This window comes from Pelmatolapia mariae, linkage group LG18, assembly GCF_036321145.2.
Source record: "Pelmatolapia mariae isolate MD_Pm_ZW linkage group LG18, Pm_UMD_F_2, whole genome shotgun sequence".
Classification (NCBI taxonomy): domain Eukaryota; kingdom Metazoa; phylum Chordata; class Actinopteri; order Cichliformes; family Cichlidae; genus Pelmatolapia; species Pelmatolapia mariae.
In genome coordinates, this window is record NC_086243.1 from 24,330,618 (window position 1) to 24,348,391 (window position 17,774).

The window sequence follows — 17,774 nt, forward strand, 5'->3', positions numbered from 1 at the left end:
TTTGTTTGTTGTAACAGCTGGAGTAAATTTCACATGGGTCTCTTCTTTTGTTTTTTATGTGTTTGCGTTGTGACACACTGAATCCCAACAGAAATGCCAAACAACTCATCACCATTCCGATTAGTCTTATACCTCATCACTTTCTCCATCTCGTACTTTGAGTGAATCAGATTGTTGTTTGACTGTTTTCAGTCTGAAGTATCCAATTTCCCCTGGAGTAATGTTATTCTTCCATTGATAGTCGTGCGTAACAAAGCACACAGTTGGAAAAAAAATGCATTAATTGAGATCACTGGAGATATTTGCAACTTCATTTTTGTTTTCTTTCTTAAATGCAGGGTCCACAAGGAGAGGCAGGGCCTCCTGGGCAACAGGGTATGCCTGGTCCAAATGTAAGTTTTTTTCTTTGCTCTCTTGTTTTCTATATCTGTCTCTTTATTTAAAACCTTACTGATCAGTCAGTCTCTCTGACTGCTTCTCCAACTGTCTCCTTTTTTTCTCTCTCATCCTCCTTTTGCTCCCTTCCTTTTAATGCTCTGTCCTCTCTCTGCCATATCCACTGTGCAGCAGGGAACCCGATGACCTCAAATGATCAGTTGCACCTCTGCTTTTTCAATCAAAAGTCCATAGATGTGTTTTTTTCTTTTCCTTCCTCTCGCTTCCCCCTATATGACGTTCATTTCTTTAGCTGCTGTAATTCTGTCAGAAAACTCACACTGAGGAAGAGTGAAGGATTTCCAATAACACTGTTTTGTTACTTCCACAAAAAAGAGCATCTCTTGTGTCCAGTTGAGATTGGACATGTTGTACTCATTTGACAGAACTTAACCTAATTACAATGTCCAGTTGGTGAAAAATATTCCATTATTGAGTCATATTTAATACAAAACAGTGCTCCCGATATTTTATCCAGGGCTAAATGGCCATTGCCAGGTAAGATTTTCAGTCCTGCTGACACTTGCAGCCTGAACAGGATGACGTCATTCTCTTGGAAAGTATTAGTAGGAACCTGTCCTGATGGTGTACAGGTTGAATAAATAACTCTTTCTTTTTAGTTAATACCTGGCTAAAGTCAAACTGATGCCTTCCAGCGAAAGCATTGGCCCCTTGAAAAATAACACAGCTTGCTTCTAAGAAAAACTGCTATTAACATTTTATTCTTTGCTGGTTGAATTGTGAAGAAGTCTCCAAGAAGTGTGGCTTAAAATCACTGCAGAAAATAATAAACCATTTGTAGAGCTGAATGAATAGGTCTGAACTTGTTGGAAAAGGTAAAATGATTGGAATAATGAAAGGGAAAAAAGCAAATCTGTTACAACCAAGCAAGTGACGCATAGCACACCATAAAATAGGGTATATGTTTCCCCAAATGGACATATTAGGCGTTTGTTTTTATTCAAAATGAATCATTTCTTTTCCCACATCATTTAAGCCTTCTTAAATATGATCTGCATTACCTTTCAGGGTCTTATTGGTCCTCAAGGTCCAATCGGGCCTCCTGGTGAAAAAGTAAGTAAAGCCAGTTCCCTCTTAGTCCTCCCCCACAACTGCAAATGTTTCAGTCAGGACCTCTTAAGTGATTTTGCAGACATACTGCTGAGCTATAGGCCTTACTCGCCTCTCTGAAAGTAGCTATCTGTGTGTCTGTATCTCCCCCTCGATCTGTTTCTCTTTCTATCTGTTTCCTTTCTCTTTGTAGGGACCTCAAGGGAAGCAAGGTCTGCATGGCCTAGCTGGTGCCGATGGTCCTCCTGTGAGTAACACATCTGATTGCTTTTTCATTTTTTCTGTCATCTTGACAAAATCCTAAAGACCAACTGTTGTAAATCTCTAAACTTCCTTCCGTAGGGTCACCCAGGCAAAGAGGGTCCTCCAGGCGAGAAAGGAGCAGCTGTAAGTATGATGCAAGTTGGTGCTAATTTGGTGTTACAGAGAAGTGTCTCATTACAGCTGTTCCTAAAATGTATCAAAAGTAGCACAACAAAGGAAGGGGTGGGGGGAGGTCTGGCAGTCTTGTCAGATGCAGTTTAGTCTGCATAGTGCGCCTCAAGGTTAAATGTAGGCAGGCAATTCAGATGCTATCAGGTAAATTGCCTCTGAAAATACCAGACCCACACATAGTGGCTTGTGATTAGTCACTGTGTCCTGTGTTACAAACCACAGTAAGCTGGCATTAACATACACAGAGTTTTTTTTGAGTGAGTAAAGAGGTTTTACAGTATTATTTCATGGATTTTTAAACACTAAATACTCTCATTTTAGATAGTATGATAAAAACTGAATAAAAGACTGAATAAAAGATACAGTATTACTATTCTTTATTAGTATTAATAATAGTGTAATATGTTAATAAAACGGCATTATCAGTGTTAATATTGAAATTGTGCTATTATATGCAATTTGCAGTTTAGCTTGTGAAATGTCTTTTCTTTCCTATCCTGTCAAATTAGCATTGTTAGCTTTTATTTATTAACCTAAATATCTACAGAGTTACAGAATTTTCTCATTTTATTCCTGTTTTATCTTTTTAAATCTTTAGGGTCATCCAGGTCCTATGGGATCCATCGGCTACCCTGGGCCTCGCGGTGTGAAAGTACGTGCCATTGCAGACATACAATACCACTCTGCCATGAAAAGTTTCCCTAAAATTTTCCCTAAACTTCTTTTTTTTTTTCACTTTTTTCAGGGTGCTGAGGGAATTAGAGGCCTTAAAGGTGACAAAGGAGAAAAGGTAAACACTGCTCCAGCCTCCTTTTTACCCACCCTTGTTGACAGATGTCATTCTGTTGAAAATGGACCCATCAGAGTAGTAATTTCTTCCCAAATGAGGCTTTCTTTGAATCCAGCAAGTGGAAAAACTCTTAAAGGCCCATCACACTGGCAGTTAAACCCTCGTGCCACTGAGCTGTAATGGAGTGTGGAACATTAAACTAGAATGAGGCTGCTTTGTAGAGCGGTCTCAGTGCAGATGGATCTGTTTCCATTCTTTCCTGAGATTGCATTGGTTGAACTTATCCCATTGCTCGCTCTGTGTAAGTTTTAGGGTCTTTTGTCAGATTATTAAATCCCATTTTCCCATCACTTTAAAATTCATAGCATGTTCTTAGAACATCATCTACTTTCATGCTTCTGCCTTAATAAAATCCAGTGGCATAGCTCTTTTTACCCATGCAAAGTTACGATTTGACTTAGTTGTGATTTATTAGTATTTGGTTTAGTGGTTTCATGCATCGTGATATCTGTGAATACTGACATCAGTAGCGGAAGCAAAGAATAAAAACGACAAAATGTTGAAAACTGCTTTCTCAACTTGAACCACCAGGTGTCAGCAAAAGAACTTCAAAACTCCCTGTGTGAATGCTTCATTTAAATGACCACTAGATGTCACTATAAATCTTTCTTATAGAGCCCTGACAGTCTTGAATATGTAACTTTCACAGTACACAAAGCCTTTTGTGGTAAACTATCACTGTGATTTTGTCACTTAAATAGCAAACAAAGCTAAGTGGGGTTTTTTCACTATACATATCTTAGCTACTTATGGCTAACATAGCTTAGCTGTCATATGATATATTATATTTGATCAATTTTGTCTCTTAAACTCTTAGTTTTAAACATGAGTGCTTGGCGTCGTTTGTCTTTAGGGAGAAGATGGATTTCCAGGATTTAAAGGTGACATGGGGCTCAAAGGTGACAAGGTAAACCATCATCTCCAAAATGACAGCTGAGGTTTGCAGTTACAGAGTCTGACAGGACAATTAAAAACATTTTTTACTTTTGTTTTGGCTGTCTTTAGGGTGAAAATGGCGTAGTAGGGTCCAGAGGAGAGGATGGCCCTGAGGGTCCTAAGGGAAAGTCAGGACCCACTGGGGAGTCTGGCCCTATGGGGTCAGCTGGAGAGAAGGTAAAGAGCCGATACCTACAGGAACTGAAATATAAAATCTCAGATTCCTGTTTAATGTTTTTTGTTGTGCTGAAGTTGAAGTTCATCTATAACTGTGTAAGATAAAGTTGTGCGAGTGCAATTTTATAACTTTTCATTATAACACATAATACATAAATACTTTATTATCCAGTCTTCAGACTTTTAAAATTACTTTGCAGCCACCTGTCTTCAGCACTAGAACAGTCCTATTTTTATTTCCACGTGTAGCTAACTTTCTTCATGGAGCTGTCATCTTGTCACAGTTTCTTACGTCATACTTTAGTCTAACACACTGTTATTGACATAACAGGTAAATAACACTATAACTAGACTATAACTATAACAAGATCTACATCACAGTTGTGTATCCTAAAGTAGGTGGGCAGTGATCACTCTTTTATTCTAGCCATATTCTAATGAAAAATACAGTAATAAACGTGATCAAGAGCTTATCTGTAAATATTATAAAGTTATCTTAAAGATATTTCAGTCATTTATTTTAAATTTGGAAGTTTAATTTGATTAGGTACAAAAAATCTTTTTATTAATTATCCTATTAGTGCTCCTTTTGGTTCTGCATAACAACACATTTCATTTTAACTGACATCTTCTTCCTAAATTGCTCAAGATTAGTACATATTACCAGCATCAAAATCAGATATATTGGATTCATACTCAAATTAGTGTACACATACAAGAGTTGACCTTATTTTAAAAGCATGTGGGATAGTTGCATCAGATTCTGTGTAATTCTTAATGACCATACGCCATCCGAGATGGCCAAATTGGACCAAAGTGAATTCACAATTAGCAGAAAAGCCTCTGCATGGATGATGTCAGTTTCATAAATGTGGGGTTGAAAACCTTCACACGCCAGAAATAAAATTTTATATTTTACAATGCTTCTGTGAATTTCAATCACGTTTACAGGTCTGACTGCCAGTGTCTGTAAATGTCAATTGATTCCCTTTATGTTGTTTTTTCTTCTTTTTTTAGGGAAAACTTGGAGTTCCTGGATTGCCTGGTTACCCTGGAAGACAAGGGCCAAAGGTGTGTGACTAGAATACATATATTTTCCCTTTTTATCCAATACTGAAGATAATTTCCAGCTGTAGGTGTTCAGTGTCTTGGTCAAGGGCAGTGTAGATGGTTGACAACACAGCATGACTGTCACTGTGTTTACTCACTATTCTGCTTCAGTATCAAGCTATTTGTATTTGTGTGTCTGTGCACAAACTCCATGTGTTTACATATATGAATGTACAGAAATCTATATTGATTTTCTCTATGACTTCACAACATTTTGTTGGCTGATCAGCACTGACCCATATCTAAACCTCTTACCACGTGCCTTTCAAAAACCTGATGACTAACACATTCATAAACACAAATCCAAGCAGACACCTACTGTACACTCTCCAGGCCTCTTTTAGAAGCCGTAACTGGCACGGTCACCTGCTGTAGTCATCAGCTGTCCTCCCTCCTTAAAATCCAGGAATACTCCAACAGCTGACCATTGTGCCACGGCACCACTATCACAATGTGCTGCTGCAGCTGGTTCCTCTCTGCTGCTGTCAGCACTGACACCCTCGCACTGATACGATGGGTCAGATACAACTTGTCTTAGAGCATCCATTTAGGAACTGCTCTGTTAATGTCAGCAAAATGTGAGCTGTGGATATTCCTCAAATTGAATAAGCTACAAAAAAATTTGAGAGGGTTACATTTCTAAACTGTATATTTCAGTAATTTATATTTACTTTTTTAAATCATTTACTGCCTATGCTAACTAGAATGGAGCTTTTCAAGATTTGCCACTTTACAATTGTGTAATAGACAGAGTACAGTAAAGGTTAATCAGTGCTAGTAATCATAGCAAAACCAACAAATATTTGTAAACACTAATCTCTTTCACTGTAATCAAACATAATTTTTTGAAGGGATGATAAAGACATCCTGACTTTTCAAATACATAGACTAAATATTTTCTAAAGATTTTTTTAAATATATATCTATCAGGAACCCAACAGACCTTTTTGGACTTCCATAGTTCCCAAAAAGTAAATTCTTTTCCCAAAATAGATCATGTGGTGTATGAGACAGAACCTGCTCGTCCCATGTTTCCATTGCAGAGTATCAACAGTGTTATAAAATGTCAAATTGTCCTCAGGAGTATGTTCAGGGTCAAAGTCTTGGCCCATTAACAGCCTTTATCCCCCTCAATCAGCCTGTGCATGAATCCCTCCAATGGCTGTGTTTTTGGCTGCTGCACCCCATCACTCTCTGTTAACAGCTTTCCCACACTGTTAATTCTGGATGCCATTTGCAAGAGCTTCAGTAGGCTGTCTTATCTCCATGGTGCAAGTCGTGCTTGTCCAGTATTAGCTCTCCTTTCAGTTTACCATAACTGCACCTCTGTGAAAAACAAATTAAGCAGCATAGATGTACCTTTCCTGCTGTCTCCACAATGTTGAGCTGTTTACTTCTTGCGTTTCTGCCCACGCTGCCCTGTTGTGGCGCCCTTGCCTATACTGCACAGAATTATTCCTTGTATACATATGCATGTGTGCAATAATGAGCACTATGGATACCGCATAGTGCATCATATTGTGCATCAGAGAGCGTTTTAAACTCAACACACCCATATATGCCCGTGACCTTGGTGCACAGCTGGGTCAGAGAAATGTTTAACTTAAATCGGTTGAACATATAATTATGCTGCCTAATTCTGCATGAAGGGAAGCTATATTGGTAAGCTGCTTGGTACTCCTGTTAATTCATCCAACAGTGATTACCCTCCTAGTATTTGTTTGACTGGCACCATTCTCATTATCAGACAGCACAGCCTGCAAAAGTCCACTAACTAAATTGCTGATGGGTAACAAAGGGAATCCACCGTTTCCGTTTTCTTTGTCTTTATTTACTCACTCTGCCAGTTTTATCTTCCTCCTCACTAGACACTTTGCTAACAACCTAACAACACCTTTGTCTGTCTGTCTGTGTGTCAGAAAGTGTCAAAGTGACTGAGTTCTTTTGATGCCTTAAAAAGAAGGTGTTCATTTTTCTAAGGGGATGACAAACTATAAACTGCACACCCGGTGATATGAATCGGCTGGCAAGTTAGTCTTTTACGTGGAAGGACTGTACAGTTTCTTATTAATTAGCCCTGTTCAGTAAAGTGCAAAAGGACTGCTGCTACTTCTTCTATAGTCTCACTGACATTGTTACAGGGCAGAGTGTTATTTTATGCTCTCGAATATGTGAATGTATTTCTCCTTTTGCTCACTCAGTCCCTCTCTCTGACTTTTTTTCTCTACTTGCCCTGCAGGGCTCCAATGGCTTTCCTGGATTCACTGGGGCAAACGGCGAGAAAGGAGCAAGGGTGAGGAAAAAAAATCATTAAATACATGCATACAGAGTCACTCAGCTTTCCTAGTGATAAAGGGACATGTTACATCTTAAAAGGAGACACATACGATTAAACTTTGACACTGCAAGCTTGGATCTGGTAGAAAACAAATAAATAGATCTGCCTACTCTACTGTGTGTGTTTAAAAAAATCCCAACTTGATTCCAAACAGTATACTGTGATTGCATACACTCAAATTAACTCTGCAACTTGTTCAAAGTACCAAAAAGGCCACTTGTTGTTGAATGCTGATGTGACCTATTAATGTCTGTTTGAACTACACGGCAAAAATATGTACATGAGCATCAGCTTCCAAAACAATCAATCTGCTGCTGTAAGAGCCTTCTGATTTTGACTTGATGCATGCTCAATCATCCAGGTGAGTAAATCCCAAAAGGTTTATTCTGTTCAACTGGACATCTGGACATCCAATTGACTTCTTCAGTCTCAGGTGACTGCAGGTTTCCCCAACCTTATAAACAGTACATTTGCACAATAACTGAACCTAGCCTACCAAAGGGTCTGATTTTGACCCTTATAGGGATTTACTTTCTTTTAGCCACAGGATCAGTGAGGACTGTCATCCTATTTTATAACAAAGCTGTTGGAATGTGTTTGAGGTCAAGGCTCAGTGCAGGCTTTCAACACTAACTCTGTCGCGCTACAAAGGCCGTACTCAGAAGGCTGCTGTAAAGATGTACTGTAGGTCTTCATGGAGGATTGACAACTATATTCAGCTGTGTGAATGAAACTAGTGAGTGTTTGAGCCAAAGGGATGAGAGTGAGGGTTTCAGAATGATGCTGGTTATTATTGACAAGACAAACTCGCCTGTGCGCTCATACAGACATTGAGAAGCAGACATGCTTGGCCCCAGCATGCTAGAACTGACAGGTAGTTCAAACTGTCGAGTGCCTATAGGTAACCACTTACAGCATCAATTTGATTATTTATTTTTGTCCTAAAATGCTGTTTCATCCCTGACTCAAACTCCTGGAACAATTGCTTCTGTCTGATGATGGCTCAGCTAAAACTTCCCAAAAAGGATATTAAGAAGTATTACATTAGGTGATGCGTGATTTTTGTCCTAAATCAAAACTTTTGTTTTTCCGTTTTCAGGGAATTGCTGGCAAATCTGGCCCTAGAGGGCAACGTGGCCCAACGGTAGGCAATTCATCTGTCTGCCAGCTCAGCCCGAGCTCTCCACATAAATGATTTATTGTGTTTAAATGAAAATCTCATCCTTTAAAGGGTTTATGTGTTTTTTGTTTTCTGAAAAAGATATGGAGTGGGTAGAGAATTTTAGAGAGGGGCAGGGATGGCAATTGCCCTTAAATAAAATTATTCTCAGGATTTGCTTCTTATTGTTTTACGCTTTCTAAAACTGAACTTATTATTTCTGTAAATATATTTAATGAATTTAGGGTCCACGCGGTGGCCGTGGTGCTAGAGGACCAACAGGAAAGCCGGGTGCTAAGGTAAGTGCCCATTTCAGGTTTTTAATGGCAGTTTCACTGATATCTAATATATCTTTATGTTTATGTTTTTGTATGGAGCATGATTAAAATCAGTAGTTTGGTACAGCTGCTATGTGAAATACATGTTACTGTGCTCACGTATTATACATAAGTTATTATACATAGTACTGTATCTGTGTGTCTGTTGAAAGTCTTACATATATATAGAGCTATCTAAATATAAAATTATAGTGTATCAATATTATAAAACATAGTTCCCCTTTGGTAAATCATGCAGGGAAATAAATGTGCATGCATGCACACCTTGACTTGATGTGTAACCTCAGTATCAATGATTTGCATGAATTTTATTCATATTTCACACTACCTGTTTTGAAGAAGTTCACAAAATTGCTCTGTATCCTGTCTATCTCCTCAGGGCAACTCAGGCAATGATGGACCTCCCGGCCTGCCAGGGGAGCGGGTTAGTATTGGATTTTGTTTGATCAGCCACTCTTGTTTTGCACACAGACTCTGTGACACCAAAAGTATATCAGGTGGATTGAACTTAAACTTGAACTCAAAGTGAATTGTAGCTTTTTGTAATTTCAGTGAAGCACTTTGATTCTAAATCCTTCGGCTAGTTAATTTTAAATGAGCAACCTTACACTTATTTGTGTAACCTAATTTGTGTCACAAAAAGCCAGCAAATTTATAATGAACGAGGCAATGCTATTTATTTCTTAACTACCACAGTGAAACAGCTAGGTTTCTCAGTGTGAATCTAATTATATTCCATTTACATGTTGTGGTTGTCATCCGCCATTCTGACTGCTTGATTTATTTTCTTTTCATTTCAGGGACCTCAAGGACCACAGGGACCTGTCGGTTTCCCTGGACCCAAAGGACCTAATGTAAGTAGCTGCTGTCAAACTGTCAGTGAGCTGGCACCATCCACAACCATGTTGATGCTTTTCATGCAAGCTTTTCAAATATTAATACACACCTGATATCTTGATTCTTATGAACTATCCACCTGTTCACCTCCAGGGCCCACCAGGGAAAGACGGGCTACCCGGTCATCCTGGACAGCGGGGAGAAACGGTTAGTGGGTAGTTTTGTACATTAGCACCTTGTGTTGTGATATTGTGAAGTCACGTATTGCGTCTTTCAGCCTCTCAAATAGCTACAGTTAGTGTATTTCAATGATGTTGAAGTAAAGATCGGGGGTTTTTTTTACTTTTAATGAATACTTTTTTAAATGTTTTTTTTTACAAAAGGTAAAGAAGTAACATCGTTAGGAGTAGAAGAAATAGAATATGGGCATGACAACGAGCTGATTAAGTGCGTCATCTGTAATGCTGAAATCCACTCATTATCTGTTCTTGCTTCTTTAGTGGTATACAGTCCTATATTGTCTAATTGGTTTTGTGTTTACATCTCCATAATTTGCTGTATTATGAGAGTCAGCACCTCTGATATTTTTAAGCATTACATTTTGTATGCATAAGGGCTTCTTCTGCTTCTGAAGAAAGAACAACCAAACTTGGATCTTGTTTACTGCACAGGTTTACAGGCACTTCATACTGAAAAAGCAAGCGACTGCCTATGTGGGGGGGGTTTTAGCCTTGAAACAGTGGTAAAGGAATTATTCTAGTATTGGACTTCACTGAATAGTACTTCAAGTATTACTATGCAAGCGCTTTTACAGTGGTATTAAAAAGGTTTGAAAAAGTCAAGATTTAACTTGCTTATACCTGCAGGTACCAGATTTAGGGTGTGAGAAATATTTTGTCAGCTTAACGATATATTACAGTGTAGTGTAGTTAAACTGACTTTCTTTATGACCTAAGATGTCAGTAAATCAAATATCAAACTCGGTCCAGTAATATCTTTGATATCTCTGACATCTTCCTCAGGGCTTCCAAGGGAAGACTGGACCTCCGGGGCCTGGAGGAGTGGTTGGACCACAGGTAGATATTCAGCAAATGTCACCATTACCTCCTCTGTTGTGCACATATATTCTGTGTCTCTAGTTTAGGAGTTATGTAGTACAGAAATCTAGGTATATATCAGTAATAATATCTTATCCTAAAAACTGTAATTATAATGCATTAGATGCTTTTCAAATAATCAGTGTCGCTGATCATCAATTTGGAGTTACTATGAAGACCCTGGTCAAGCTAGGAATTATATTTTACATACATTTTATAGTCGATTAACCTTAATGTGTCGTGTTTGTCCTTGAAAGGGACCAACTGGAGAGACAGGACCAAGTGGAGAGCGAGGACACCCTGGCTCCCCTGGTCCACCTGGTGAACAAGGTCTACCTGGAGCTGCTGGAAAAGAGGGTGGAAAGGTAAATGACCATGCATTCAAATTCAGATAAATATAGGTCAAAACTTCTTTGATTATACAGAAAGCCTTGTTAAACAGTGCATCTGTCTACTGAAGTGTTATTTTAAATTATTGTTCTTTTAACAACTTACAGAATTTATTCTTGTTCTTAACATGCTTTTTTCAGCCTTTCTATTTCTTTTGTTACAAAATGGCACTAACTATTGAAAAATGAATAGGTTCAAATTATTGCTTTTTTTGCTAGTGAGCAGGAGCTCCCTGATACACTGAAATACACTGAAATACACTGATAAAAATATTTAACAACCACATGTTTTGTTGGATAGCTCTGTGTTTACTGGCCTACATTTTCTTTTTTTGCCATTACATTTTAATTATTCACTATTGTTCCCGCATAATTACGTATAATTTTAGCTGTTATCAAAGAGATCAATTTTTTTTTTCTGTCATTCTCACAGATTGAGCTCTTCTTTGTTTTCACATAAAGGAACTCTGCCTTTCATGATTACCCAATGTCAGTTAACTGAATTATTCTCTTTCCCTCTGTAGGGTGATCCAGGTCTTCAGGGTCCTAGTGGCAAGCCAGGACCTGCTGGCCTGAGAGGTTTCCAAGGTGCAAGAGGTCTTCCAGGGGCCATGGTAACACAGAGACCTCCCACAGATTAATACACTAATGCAAACATACGTAACATGTCCACATGAAACTGTGCCATCCCACATCCTGAGCATCCACCCAGCTGAATTTAGCTCCAAACTCCAATTACCAGGCTAACAACCTGCTGTTAAACCAAATGTCACACTTGGCAGTGGACCTGACTGAACGTTACAGAATGGGCTTTCATAGAACTGAGAGGATTCAGTAATACACAGATTGATATATTTCATCATTACTGGCGTCAGCAATTTTAAAAATTTGTTTTGTTTTCTTTTTTTACAATGTGGCTATGCTGCATGTCGTAGGCATTAATTTCCTCATTTAGAATTGCACTAGTGGAGCCTTTCCTATAAGGAATTCGTGTTTAGTTTTCTATCGAAGAATGAGTCAGATCCCTTTGATTCTGATTCAAACCCACAACTTACTGACTGCATCTCATGCACTCTAGCCTTCTGCATAACCTGAATTACTTCTCAATAAGAGTGGGTGTGAGTGAGAAAAAGTTCAAGGTGAGAGAGGATGCTGACTGAGGATCAACTTGGGGAACTGTGGCTGAAGCTCATTTCAAGGCTGACCATTAAGAGAGCACATGACAGCACTGCTCAGACTTATTGCAGCCGTTATGTTTGTCCCATGTGTGCTAAGGAATGGCTTTCCTTTTATAACGGGAGTACACATATACTGTGTGAAAAAAAACTCACACATCCTCCCACTCTGTCAAAGTGATTTCATCCACACACAGAAACAGACACACATGGACATGTGCACTACTTGTATAAGTGAAAATAAAAGCATAAATCTTCAATTCAATTCAGTTTTATTTATATAGTGTTAAGTCACAACAACAGTTCCCTCAAGGCACTCTTTATTGTAAGGTAAAGATCCTACAATAATACACAGAAAACAGAGAAAACCCCAGCAATCATATGACCCTCTATGAGCAAGCGCTTTTGGCATCAGTGGGAAGGAAAAACTCCCTTTTAACAGGAAGAAACCTCCGGCAGAACCAGGCTCAGGGAGGGCCTGAGCCTGAGCCCCTCACTTCCGCCACTGGTTGGAAGTGAGGGGAGGAAGACAGGAGAAAGGTATGCTGTGGAAGAGAGCCAGAAATTAATAATAACTAATAATTACATGCAGAGAGGTGTATAAATGCATAGTGAGTAAAAAAGGTGACTGAAGAAGAAACACTCAGTGCATCATGGGAATCCCCCAGCAGCCCACACCTATTGCAGCACAACTAAGGAAGGATTCAGGGTCACCTGATCCAATGCTAACTATATGATTTATCAAAAAGGAAAGTTTTAAGCCTAATATTAAAAGTAGAGAGGGTGTCTGTCTCCTGAATCCTAACTGGAAGCTGGTTCCACAGAAGAGGGGCCTGAAAGCTGAAAGCTTTGCCTCCCATTATACTTTTAAATACTCTAGGAACCACAAGTAAGCCTGCAGTCTGAGAGCGTAGTGCTCTAATGGGGTGATGCGGTACTATAAAGTCATTAAGATAAGATGGGGCCTGATTATTCAAAACCTTGTATGTGAGGAGCAGGATTTTAAATTTGATTCTGGATTTAACAGGGAGCCAATGAAAGGAAGCCAATATAGGAGAAATATGCTCTCTCTTTCTAGTCCCTGTCAGTACTCTTGCCACAGCATGTGGGATAAACTGCAGGCTTTTCAGGAAGTTTTTAGGACATAATGAATTACAGTAGTCCAGCCTAGAAGTAATAAATGCATGAACTAGTTTTCAGCGTCATTCTGAGACATGACATTTCTAATGTTTGAAATATTGTACAATATGGAAAAAAGCAATCCTACATGTTTATTTAATATGCACATTGAAGGACATATTCTTGTCAAAAATGACTCCAAGGTTCCTCACAATGTTACAAGAGGCAAAGATAGTGCCATCCAGAGTAAGCATCAAGTTAGATACCATATTTGTAAGACTTTTGGGACCGAGTACAATAACCTCAATTTTATCTCAATTTAGAAACACAAAATTAGAGGTAATCCAGGTCTTTATGTCTTTAAGAAATTCCAAGTTTACCTAATTGGTATGTGTTATCTGGCTTAATAGGTAGATAAAGTTGTGTGTCATCTGCATAGTAGGGAAAAATTATGCTATACCTTCTGATGATACTGCCTAAGAGAAGCATGTATAATGTAAACACAATTGGTCCTAGCACATAACCCTGTGGAACTCAAAAAATTAACCTCAGCGTGTAAAGAGGACTCTCCATTTATATGAATAAATTGGAGCCTATTAGATAGATATGATTCAAACCACTGCAGCGCAGTACCTTTAATACCTACAGGATGCTCTAATGTACTAAAATGTTATGGTCAACAATATTGAACGGTGCACTGAGATCTAGCAGGACAAGCACTGAGATGTGTCCACTGTCAGAGGCCATATGTAACCTTCACATACTGTTTTACAGCTACTCTTTCAAGAATTTTTGAGATAAAAGGAAGGTTGGAGAGTGGCCTATAATTAGCTAAGACAGCTGGGTGAAGCGATAGCTTTTTAAGTAACGGTTTAAGTATTGCCAGCTTGAAGGCCTCTGGTACATAGCCGATTATTAGAGATAGGTTGATCATTTTTAAGACTGAAACATTCGTTATTGGTAGGACCTCTTTGAAATGACTGAAGTTAACTCAGAAAGATCAGTTTGAGAAAAAGAGTTTAAATCTTTTTCCTTTCGCAGAGTAAGTGTAGACAGACACACACCACACCCACACACACGCACACACAAACAAATATACATATTGCCACTGAGCACACACAGTTTATTTTTCTTTTTTTATGGGCATAGAGAGACACACATACACACACACACACACACTCTTCATCACATCGCTCAGTCTTAAAGAAAGGCATAGTGACGATATATGAGCCAATAAATAACTTTTTGTCTGTCCAGCAAAGAAAGATCCTTCCAGTCTTCTAATGCACCGTGGTGAAATGTGGAAGTGGAGAGCCTGCTTGGCAGCCTCTGCACCCCCTGGCTCTGTTGAAGCTTGTAAATTAGTTATTATAATGAAAGTCTTTACAGCCTCTGGTGAACTGTGTTTTCCATAAGCAGTCTCAGCCTCCTGGCGCTGTGATTCAGCACAGGATTTGACATTCAAGGACCAAGATCTTGAAGAGATGACAAAATGCCAGAGATAAATGGACTATACCTGAACTTGTAGCCCACCTTGGGCTTCGTTTTTTTTTTCTCTTTTTCATTTTCTCTGACGCTTCTTGAAATTATTCCTGTTGTATTAATAATGTAAATATGCCTACAGAAGAAGCTGTATCACGAATTATTAACTAAGAGATACATTTTCTCTGGTGGAGAACTGAACTGCAGCTTAAGTAAAAGTTTTGAAAATGTGCTATAATGAATTAATTTAATCAGTTCCTTTTTTTAGCATGGATTTCAGGCAAATCTCCTCACTAACTGTTACTCCTTCCAAATAATCATTAACAGAATGTAAATTACCACCAGGCTGAAACGGCCCTTTCTGATTGAAGTTTCATACCACTTTTACTGAGTGTCATTAAGTTTTGTTTTTTCACGGGTATTCATTTGCTTTATTAAAGCTTTTTAAAAGAAAACCTTTAAAAGACTTTAAAATTGAGGATTTAAAACATGCACAAATAGCCAAAACTGGCTACTATTTGGTAGTCAGTTCAATCAAAGCATCCCATAACTAAAATGTACAAACAGATACTAAATTAGTAAATAGTTGTTTCATCCTTACTTGATTATTTATGATTCAATTTTTCTCCTAATTGCCAGTTACGCTATGATTTTCTAGAGCCAAGCCCTCCTTATGTGCGTGCTCATACACAGTTGAAGCATGCGTATCTACTTACATGCATACATCCACACAGTAATGTTCAGAGGCCCATTTGACAGCTGTGATTACTGCTCTTTGAATAGCATTGAGTGGCAGCCTGCAGTGAGTGAGATCTAACCCTCTCCTGTCCTCTGCTTTCAGGGTCCAGGTGGCTTAAAGGGAGGAGAAGGGCCTCAGGGTCCCCCTGGCCCCATCGTAAGTAGCCTGTTACTATGGTTACCTCATCTCTCTTGCCACAGAGATTGCAGCGAAAAGTAGCTGGTGCTACTGGAGAATGGAGTCACACATGCTGTGCACAGCTCCGTACTTTGGTCATTCAGCAGCACGTGTGCTATATAAGCTGCAGTGTGGAGGGTGGTAGAACCAAGTGGGGTGGTACGATTGAATTCTGTGACATCATTGCTTAAATCATGGCGTTCAATATGAATATGTACTTCAATATTCAGGGCCAAATGGCATTTTTAATTTCTGTTTTCTTTGTTTAGTTTATTTTATGGCTAAGAAAGAAGTAAAGCTACTTCTTTTGTCATAAACTGGATGGTAAAAAGCCTCTGCCCTAAGTTACGCTATAGAGTATGCATGTCTTTGCTAATGCTGTTCTTTCTTCTCACTGCATTTCACGCCTCAGACTGGTGTTTTTTGTTCAGTATAAAAATAATAATTTTCAGCTGTTAAATTTATGTAGCATATAAATGTCTGTACCACAGTTTGAGTAAAAAAAATCTGCTTGATTTATAGTGTTTTGTCCAACACCTTTGCTTGAATAATGATCTAACCATTGCCTAATTGCTTAATCGAACAGCAAGTAGGTTCATCTCTGTTACTCGATTGGTCACAAATGTCTCCCTCTAATACTTAGGAGTTACTATAGCAACTGCTGTTGCACAGTTTTCACTCAAATGACAATTCCAGGAAAAGAAACAAAGTTTATCTTTCTGTAATGAAGTCATTGTTTCATTCAGCATCAATCACAGTAACGAATGTCTTCATATACACTATAGCAGGAATGTGATCGCACTTGCTCATACATACTTTGTGGCCCTGAAAAGAAGCAAAATTGGGTGGGTAATCTATAAAATAAGTAGGGCACTTTTACTCTGCCTTTGTCTCTAAGCCCCTCAGTTCGCGATATATGCAATGAAAAGCCTCAGGAGCTCCAGCGGTGATTTTGTACAGAAAGCTGACTGACAGGCTGCTTTGAACTGGCTGACATTTTGTTCAAGCGTTAAACGTGGGCTCCCGATAATTGCCCCTGCTCACCAGCGACAGAGCAACACCAGATTAGATGACAGCGGATATGCAGAGCACTGATGAAAAGATGATGAAAGTGAGAAGAGGGGCGTTCTCTGAAGGAGTGAAACCATTTCCACAGCGAAATGAGATAGTTTTCTTAAATTGGCTTGAAAGTAAGCCATTGGATGGAAACATGTGATAGACTGTTTTGGTAGATTTCAAAAAAAACTCCTTAAAAGGAGTCCAGTGTGCAATGCCCACGCACACAAGAGATGTGATATTTTCCTTCATCGATTTCCTGCCAGAGTTTGAGCTGCTGTTGTTCTGTGGGAAAGTGTGTGAGTTCTGTGTGTGCATTTCTTTTCTCGTCTGTGTGTTTGAAAAAGACTGATCAGGAAAGAATAGCACAGGAAAAAAAGAAAGAATAATTGCGACAAGTCACAAACTTTACGAGAAAAACATGGGTGAAATGAAAGGGCGGGAAACGGACTGAAAAAGTTATTTGTTTCAAAGGAATGTGTGTGTGCTTGTTTGCGCATGTGTGTCGTGGTGGCCAAGTTGGCAAGCTGTGGATGACAGTTTGGAGCTTGGTGTGTGTCACCAGCAATGTCTGTCATGAAACGGGCCAGGCATATGAGTGCCAGGTGGCATCTCACATCAGCAGCTGAATCAGAGTGTGTGTTTTTCGTGTGAATCAGTCCGAAGCTTTGGCCTGTACACATGCACATTTCATTTTATTTGAAAGCAGCTCTACCCAGACCTTCCCTGGGTAAGGGAATGCCAAAAAGACCTTGTGATCAACAATGTAGTTGCAGTTCATGTGATTTGGGGTACCTACACAGTGATGAGCACCCACCTGGGAATAGTGAAGAGCAGGGTAATAAGGCATGCTG

At 39.0% G+C, this 17,774-nt stretch overlaps 1 protein-coding gene across 1 annotated transcript in view; it reads left to right on the top strand.

Annotated features, from left to right (window-relative positions):
* The window catches only part of LOC134616671 (collagen alpha-1(XI) chain-like), an 80,791-nt gene that overhangs the window by 38,300 nt on the left and 24,717 nt on the right, over positions 1 to 17,774 (top strand). Inside the window, exons 23-41 of the mRNA XM_063461610.1 lie at positions 339 to 392; positions 1,465 to 1,509; positions 1,700 to 1,753; positions 1,849 to 1,893; positions 2,540 to 2,593; positions 2,687 to 2,731; positions 3,645 to 3,698; positions 3,797 to 3,904; positions 4,922 to 4,975; positions 7,254 to 7,307; positions 8,452 to 8,496; positions 8,757 to 8,810; positions 9,229 to 9,273; positions 9,650 to 9,703; positions 9,840 to 9,893; positions 10,709 to 10,762; positions 11,041 to 11,148; positions 11,697 to 11,786; positions 15,790 to 15,843. Of these exons, the coding sequence (XP_063317680.1) occupies positions 339 to 392; positions 1,465 to 1,509; positions 1,700 to 1,753; positions 1,849 to 1,893; positions 2,540 to 2,593; positions 2,687 to 2,731; positions 3,645 to 3,698; positions 3,797 to 3,904; positions 4,922 to 4,975; positions 7,254 to 7,307; positions 8,452 to 8,496; positions 8,757 to 8,810; positions 9,229 to 9,273; positions 9,650 to 9,703; positions 9,840 to 9,893; positions 10,709 to 10,762; positions 11,041 to 11,148; positions 11,697 to 11,786; positions 15,790 to 15,843 (1,125 nt within the window). The remainder of the gene's footprint in view (positions 1 to 338; positions 393 to 1,464; positions 1,510 to 1,699; positions 1,754 to 1,848; positions 1,894 to 2,539; positions 2,594 to 2,686; positions 2,732 to 3,644; positions 3,699 to 3,796; positions 3,905 to 4,921; positions 4,976 to 7,253; positions 7,308 to 8,451; positions 8,497 to 8,756; positions 8,811 to 9,228; positions 9,274 to 9,649; positions 9,704 to 9,839; positions 9,894 to 10,708; positions 10,763 to 11,040; positions 11,149 to 11,696; positions 11,787 to 15,789; positions 15,844 to 17,774) is intronic.